Source organism: Leucoraja erinacea, unplaced genomic scaffold (assembly GCF_028641065.1).
Source record: "Leucoraja erinacea ecotype New England unplaced genomic scaffold, Leri_hhj_1 Leri_231S, whole genome shotgun sequence".
In the NCBI taxonomy this organism is placed as follows: Eukaryota; Metazoa; Chordata; class Chondrichthyes; order Rajiformes; family Rajidae; genus Leucoraja; species Leucoraja erinaceus.
The window spans coordinates 65,297-73,090 of NW_026576132.1; the positions used below are offsets into that span (position 1 = coordinate 65,297).

Below are 7,794 nucleotides of genomic sequence, written 5' to 3' on the forward strand. Positions count from 1 at the left end.
TTTGTGTGTGTGTGCGTGTGTGTGTGATGGTCTGGGCTGCGTCCACAACTCTGGGATTTTGTGCAGTCTTGAATGGAGCATGTGTACATATAGTTCTTTTATTCCCCCATGTATTACATTGTTTACAGAGTACTATGTTAACACATTCTGTCGTGCTGCTGCAAGTAAGGATTTCATGCTTCTGTCTGTGGGACAGAAGCAGGGAAATGAAACTCTTTGACTCCAAAACCTAACGTTAGGTTCAGGATTCGTTATGTATGTCCACACGTTCCAGTGGCTATTAGATGCAGATACACCAAGCCATTTTTTTAAATATCAGCTCGAGTAGGAAAATCCTTCCCCCGGCAGCAGGCCCAGAGGGAAGTCAGTCCGTCGCTGTTTAAGGTCCCTGTGCAGCGGCCGACAGGATTGAGGGGTCCACGTGGAGGCCTTCACTTGCTCGGAGAACCCGGCAGGTAAATCCCGGAGTCCAGGTAGGCTTTTCTCCGCGCCGTCTCCTTGGCAACGCTGTGGTTTAGGCGCCGAAGTCTCTCCTGCGGCCACCCCCAAAAATAAAATAAGAGGCCGTGGTTAAGGGCTGTTGAAATTCATGGTTAGGATGGTGTTTAGACAAGACAGCGTGGGTGCAACAGAGATAGACACTAAGTGCTAGAGTAACTCAGTGGGACATGCAGAATCTCTGGAGAAAAAGGATGGGTGACGTTTCGGGTCATAGAAACATAGTAAATAGGTGCAGGAGTCGGCCATTCGGCCCTTCAAGCCTGCACTGCCATTTAATATGATCATCCAACTCAGTATCCTGTACCTGCCTTCTCTCCATACCCCCTGATCCCTTTAGCCACAAGGGCCACATCTAACTCCCTCTTAAATCTAGCCAATGAACTGTGGCCTCAACTACATTCTGTGGCAGAGAATTCCACCGATTCACCACTCTCGAGACGGTGGAGGCCGGGTCTCCGGATGCTTTCAAGAGAGAGCTGGATAGGGCTCTTAAAAATAGCAGAGTCAGGGGATGTGGGGAGAAGGCAGGAACAGGGTGTTGATTGGGGATGATCAGCCGTGATCACGTTGAACGGACAGGTCTGTGGGTCAATTGGCTTGGTATCATTGTAAATTGTGTGTGGGGATCGCCGGCCAGCACGGACACGGTGGGCCGAAGGGCCTGTTTCTGCGCTGTGTCTCTAAACTGTAGGGGCGGGAGAGAGAGAGAGGGACAGAGAGAGAGAGAGAGAGACAGAGAGAGAGAGAGAGAGAGAGAGAGAGAGAGAGAGAGAGAGAGAGAGAGACAGAGAGAGAGAGAGAGAGAGAGAGAGAGAGAGAGAGAGAGAGAGAGAGACAGAGAGAGAGAGAGAGAGAGAGAGAGAGAGAGAGAGAGAGACAGAGAGAGAGAGAGACAGAGAGAGACAGAGAGAGAGAGACAGACAGACAGAGAGAGAGACAGAGAGAGAGACAGAGAGAGAGAGAGAGAGAGAGAGAGAGAGAGAGAGAGAGAGAGAGAGAGAGAGAGAGAGAGAGAGAGAGAGAGAGACAGACAGAGAGAGAGAGAGAGAGAGAGAGAGAGACAGACAGAGAGAGACAGACAGACAGAGAGAGAGACAGAGAGAGAGAGACAGACAGAGAGAGAGACGACAGAAATAAATAAAGGGATTGTGAAAGAACTGCAGATGCTGGTTTAAATCAAAGGGAGACACAAGATGCTGGAGTAACTCAGCGGGACAGGCAGCAGCCCTGGAGAAAAGGAATGGGTGATGTTTCGGTTTGAGACCCTTCTCCAGAATTCGGAACCCAGTTGGAAGAAGGGTCTCGACCAGAAACGTCACCCATTCCCTCTCTCCAGAGATGCTGTCGGTCTCGCTGAGTTACTCCACCTGCAGTTCCCGTATCTCCAAACTAAACGAAACAATATTCCAGGGGGACGAGTGGGAATTTTAGCTTCCCACCCCACCCCCACTTTTCCCTCTGACGTTCCCACCTGGGCGTTCTGCAGGATGTTGCTGACGAGCACCACCCGCCGCCGGGCGTTCAGCAGCTTCTTCACGTACGGGTCCAGGTCCAGAGACACCTTCTGCTCCTCATTTACCCGGCACAGCTCTGGAGAGGGAGAGAGATCAGGCAAGAGCCCCTTCCACTGTTACACCGCCACCCTATCCTACCCTCTCAATGCCCCCTCCTGGTCACCCACCCCCCCCACCCTATCCTACCCTCACCCTGCCCCCTCCCTCACCCTATCCTTGCCTCCCTGTCAATTATAATAGACGATAGGTGCAGGAGTAGGCCATTTGGCCCATCGACCGCCATTCAATGTGATCATGGCTGATCATCCCCAATCAGTACCCCGTTCCTGCCTTCAAAGAGAGTTGTGAATCTGTGGACTACATGTCAGCCCATTGCATTTAGCAGGAGTGGTCTATCTATAGGATCTTTGCTTTTAACCTCTTTAGTCCTGATCTTCAATAACAATGAGAAGGCCTACCACTTCCTGGGATGTCAGGACTGTCTTATGAAGAAAGACTGGATAGACTTGGTTTATACTCTCTAGAATCCGCTGCTTTTACCCCATCCCCCACCCTGTCCACTCACCCATAGCCCCCAACTCGTATACACACACACACTGAACCTTTTTCTCTTGTTTGTTATATTGTTTCCAGTGTACTAGAAACATAGAAAATAGGTGCAGGAGTAGGCCAATCGGCCCTTCGAGCCTGCACCGCCATTCAATGTGATCATGGCTGATCATCCCCAATCAGTACCCCGTTCCTGCCTTCCCCCCATATCCCCTGACTCCGCTGTCCTTAAGAGCCCTATCTAGCTCCCTCTTGAAAGCATCCAGAGAACCGGCCTCCACCTGAGGCAGAGAATTCCACAGACTCACCACTCTCTGTGTGAGAAAAAGTGTTTCCTCGTCTCTGTTCCAAATGGCTTACCCCTTATTCTTAAACTGTGTGTGTGTGGCCCCTGGTTCTGGACTCCCCCCCAACATCGGGAACATGTTTCCTGCCTTTAGCTTGTCCCAACCCTTAACAATCTTATGCGTTTCAATGAGATGCCCTCTCATCCTTCTAAACTCCAGTGTACAAGTCCAGCCGCTCCATTCTCTCAGCATACCCCCCCACCCTATCTTATCCTCCCTTCCATTCTACCTCACCCCTGTCTTATCCCCTCCCTCCCCAACCTCTTCCCAACTTGATCCCACACTTCACCCCTCTACTTCTTGTCCCTTCCTTCTCTCACCACCACCCCCCCCCAAAACCACAAAACCCTCACCAGCTGCCAGTCGATCGATCTGCTCCCTCAGCTCCACCTGACTCTCCCTGTGGGGGGGAAACAAGATGTCGTCAGTCGGGTCGCGGACTCACCCCCTCCCCTATTATACTGCACCCCTGCCTTCTCTCCATCTCCGTCTCTTCCCTTCTTCCGCTCCCTGTTCCTCCCCCCTCCACATCTCCGCTTCTCCCCATCCCCACTCCTCTCCCCACTCCACTCCTCTAACCCCACCTCTCTGCATTTGACGGCCTGCTCCTGCCCGTCCACTCTCTAGATACTCTCTAGAATTTAGAAGATTGCAGAGGGGAAATTATAGAAACAGTACAAATATTCTTTGGGGGTTGGACAGGCTAGCATGCATCGAAGATTTTGTTCCCGATGTTGGGGAAGTCCAGGACCCTGGGTCACAGCTTAAGGATAAGGGGGAAATCCTTTAAAACCCCCCCGAGATGAGAAGAACTTTTTTCACACAGAGAGTGGTGAATCTGTGGAATTCTCTGCCACAGAAGGTAGTTGAGGCCAGTTCATTGGCTATATTAAGAGGGAGTTAGATGTGTCCCCTTGTGGCTAAGGGGATCTCTCCCCATATGGAGAGAAGGCAGGTACGGGATACTGAGTTGGATGATCAGCCATGATCATATTGAATGGCGGTGCAGGCTCGAAGGGCCGAATGGCCTCTACTCCTGCACCTAATTTCTATGTTTCTATGTCCACCTCTCTGCATTTGACGGCCTGCCCCTCCCTCCTCACACACGCCCCACCTCCGCACTCCCTCTCCATCCCCGCTCAACCTCTCCCGCCAGCTTCCCCATCACCCCCGACCTCCACCCCTCCCCCTCCCCCCGTTGTCCCCGGTACCTGACGGCCTGCACCTGCCCGTCCACCTCCCGCACCCCCGGGCGCAGCAGCTCCAGGAGACCGTCGCTCAACGCGTCCCCCCGCGACTCGACCGCCATCACACCCCACCCCGTCCCGCCCCGCCCCGCGCTGCCGCCTGGGAGGAAGGTCGGCTGTACTGGCCGCGCTGCCGCCTGGGAGGGAGGTCAAGCAAAGATCATATGGCTATAGGATCTTTGAGGTCAACGGCCTTGTTCGCGTGGGAGGAGGAAGGTCGACTACCCTGGCCCGTTGCACCTTGGGAATAAGGTCGACCCTGGCCGACGTTGCACCTTGGGAGGAAGGTCGACTACCCTGGCCGCGTTGCACCGTGGGAGGAGGAAGGTCGACTACCCTGGCCGCGTTGCACCGTGGGAGGAGGAAGGTCGACTAACCTGGCCGCGTTGCACCGTGGGAGGAGGAAGGTCGACTACCCTGGCCGCGTTGCACCGTGGGAGGAGGAAGGTCGCTAACCTGGCCGCGTTGCACCATGGGAAGAAGGTCGACTACCCTGGCCGCGTTGCACCGTGGGAAGAAGGTCGACTAACCTGGCCGCGTTGCACCATGGGAAGAAGGTCGACTACCCTGGCCGCGATACCCCATGGGAATAAGGTCTCGATGGTCAGATGCTGTGCATTTTGGGAGGAAGGTCAACCTTTCCTTGTGTGTCCAATCTGCCCCATGGGAGAAGGCAGGTCAACAGGGGCACAAATGAACTGCAGATGCTGGGATACTTGAGGAAAACACAATGTGCTGGAAGAACTTAGGCAGCATCGCTCTCATAGAGTCGTACAGCACGGAAACAGGCCCTTCGGCCCAACTTGTCCATACGTCCCATCTACACTAATCCCACCTGCCTCCCTATATCTCTCCAAACCTGTCCTATCCATGTACCTGTCTAAATGTTTCTTAAACATTGGGGTAGTCCCAGCCTCAACTACCTCCTCCGGCAGCTCGTTCCATACACCCACTGTGTGGAAAAGTTACCCCTCAAATTCCTATTAAATCTTTTCCCCTTCACCTTGAACCCGTGTCCTCCGGTCCTCGATTCCCCTACTCTGGGACAAGAGACACTTGTGCACTTGTACCCGATCTATTCCTGTGATTTTGTACATTTCTCTCAGATTACCCCTCATCCTCCTGCGCTCCAAGGAATAGAGCCCCATCCTGATCAACCTCCCACACTCTAGATGTTTAAATGTACACAATATAGACAAACAGATTTTTTATTAAACTTGCATTTCATTATTCAATATCAAAAAGACATTAATAATTCTTCCATCGTGTCTGGTTCCACAGTGTAAATAGTATATAATATAATCAATGAAATATCGAACGCTGTTTGTATAATGCAGGCCTAAAGGGCTATAACGCAATTTCAAATCGGGAACTAGTGAAACGCTGGAAAGTTATTTTGCAAATGATCAAGCAGAAAAAAGCTGTAGTGGGAGAATTTAAAAAACAGTTTCTATGTAACCTCCCCGCAAGATACCATTGTCTTCTAACACATTTGGTCAGTTTCACCATCGGGAAGCCAACAAAATGGAAACTGTAAACAATTGTGCTCTCAATTCCCGAATACAAGGCACATAAATACAATCCAAACATGTATAGATTTCTGAATCACCCCGAGAGCAGTGGACAACCCTCAACCGCTTGCGGACAGGCATCGGTCGCTATGGAGTAGCGGTGAAGAGGTGGGGCCTCGTGGACAGAGCGCACCTCCAGCGAGTGTGGGGACCCAACACAGTGGAGCACACATCGTCCGTCACCAGTTGCCCCAAACACCGGCCACCGAATGGTGAACGAGGTCTGGTTTGACCTGGACGATGGCACGTTGGCCTGGCTCGCCTCGCCTCAACGGAGCTGCGGGTCTAAAAGACACACGGCAGAACAAGAAGCCCTCCGGACTTTGGTGGGAGCCCAGACTGGCAGGTCTTCCAGATTATTGGCCACTAAATAATTCAGCGGTTTTAATTCCTTTTGTTTACTAGACAAATTGTGCAGGGGTTCCTTCCCCGAGAACTCCCCAGGGTGGCGCAGCGGTAGAGTCGCTGCCTCACAGCGCCGGAGACCCGGGTTCCATCCTGACTACGGGCGCTGTCTGTACGGAGTTTGCACGTTCTCCCCGTGACCTGCGTGGGTTTTCTCCGAGATCTTCGGTTTCCTCCCACACTCCAAAGACTTATAGAAACTTACAAAATCTTATAGAAACTTACAAAATTCTTAAGGGGTTGGACAGGCTAGATGCAGGAAGATTGTTCCCGATGTTGGGGAAGTCCAGGACAAGGGGTCACAGCTTCAGGATAAGGGGGAAATCCTTTAAAACCGAGATGAGGAGAACTTTTTTCACACAGAGAGTGGTGAATCTCTGGAACTCTCTGCCACAGAGAGTAGTTGAGGCCAGTTCATTGGCTATATTTAAGAGGGAGTTAGATGTTGTCCTTGTGGCTAAGGGGATCAGGGGGTATGGAGAGAAGGCAGGTACGGGATACTAAGTTGGATGATCAGCCATGATCATATTGAATGGCGGTGCAGGTTCGAAGGGCCGAATGGCCTCTACTCCTGCATCTAATTTCTATGTTTCTATGTTTACCAGGAGGAGGTGGCTGATTTCTATGTTTCTATGTACAGGTTTGTAGGTTAATTGGCTTGGCGTGTGTGTGTGTGTGTGCAGGATAGTGTGTGTGTGTGTGTGTGTGTGTGTGTGTGTGTGTGTGTGTGTGTGTGTGTGTGTGTGTGTGTGTGTGTGTGTGTGTGTGTGTGTGTGTGTGTGTGTGTGTGTGTGTGTGTGTGTGTGTGTGTGTGTGTGTGTGTGTGTGTGTGTGTGTTGTGTGTGTGGTCTCCTCCTGCACCTATTTTCTATGTTTCCTAACCCCATTCTCCTGCCTTCTCCCCATACCACTGATACCTGTACTAATCTCTGCCTTAAAAATATCCACTAACGGCAGGTTTGTAGGTTAATTGGTTTGGTGTAAATGTAAAAAATAGTCCCTAGAGTATGTAGGATAGTGTTAATGTGCGGGGGTCGCTGGTCGGCGCGGACCCGGTGGGCCGAAGGGCCTGTTTCCACACTGTATCTCAAAACTAAAAGGAAGGAGGAATTTCTTTAGCCAGAGGGTGGCGAATCTGTGGAATTCACGGTGTTGGAGTCCAAGTCATTGGGTATTTTTAAACATAGAAAATAGGTGCAGGAGTAGGCCATTCGGCCCTTCGAGCCAGCATCGCTATTCAATATGATCATGGCTGATCATCCATAATCAGTACCCTGTTCCTGCTTTCTCCCCATGTCCCTCGATTCCGTCAGCCCTAAGAGCTAAATCTAACTCAAAGCAGAGATTAACAGATTCTTGATTAGTAAGTGGAAGGTTATGGGGAGAAGGTACTAGACTCGATGGGCCGAAGGGCTTAATTCTGCTCCTATCGCTTATGAACATCAGAAATTAGAAGGTAGACAAAAATGCTGGAGAAACTCAGTGGGTGGGGCAGCATCTATGGAGTGAAGGAATAGGTGACGTTTCAGGTCGAGACCCTTCTGGAAACTCAGCGGGTGAGGCAGCATCTACGGAGCGAAGGAATAGGTGACGTTTCGGGTCGAGGACCCGAAACGTCACCTATTCCTTCGCTCCGTAGATGCTGCCTCACCCGCTGAGT

General features: G+C 51.5%; 1 protein-coding gene across 1 annotated transcript; it reads right to left on the reverse strand.

Annotated features, from left to right (window-relative positions):
* Positions 1 to 79: 79 nt before the first annotated feature.
* snapin (SNAP associated protein) lies at positions 80 to 4,279 on the reverse strand. Its single transcript, XM_055666291.1, has 4 exons — positions 4,123 to 4,279; positions 3,265 to 3,311; positions 1,973 to 2,091; positions 80 to 533 (listed from the first exon to the last, which is right to left on the reverse strand). Exons 1-4 carry the CDS (start codon positions 4,218 to 4,220, stop codon positions 432 to 434), a joined length of 366 nt encoding a protein of 121 aa, XP_055522266.1. The 5' UTR covers positions 4,221 to 4,279; the 3' UTR covers positions 80 to 431.
* Positions 4,280 to 7,794: the final 3,515 nt, after the last annotated feature.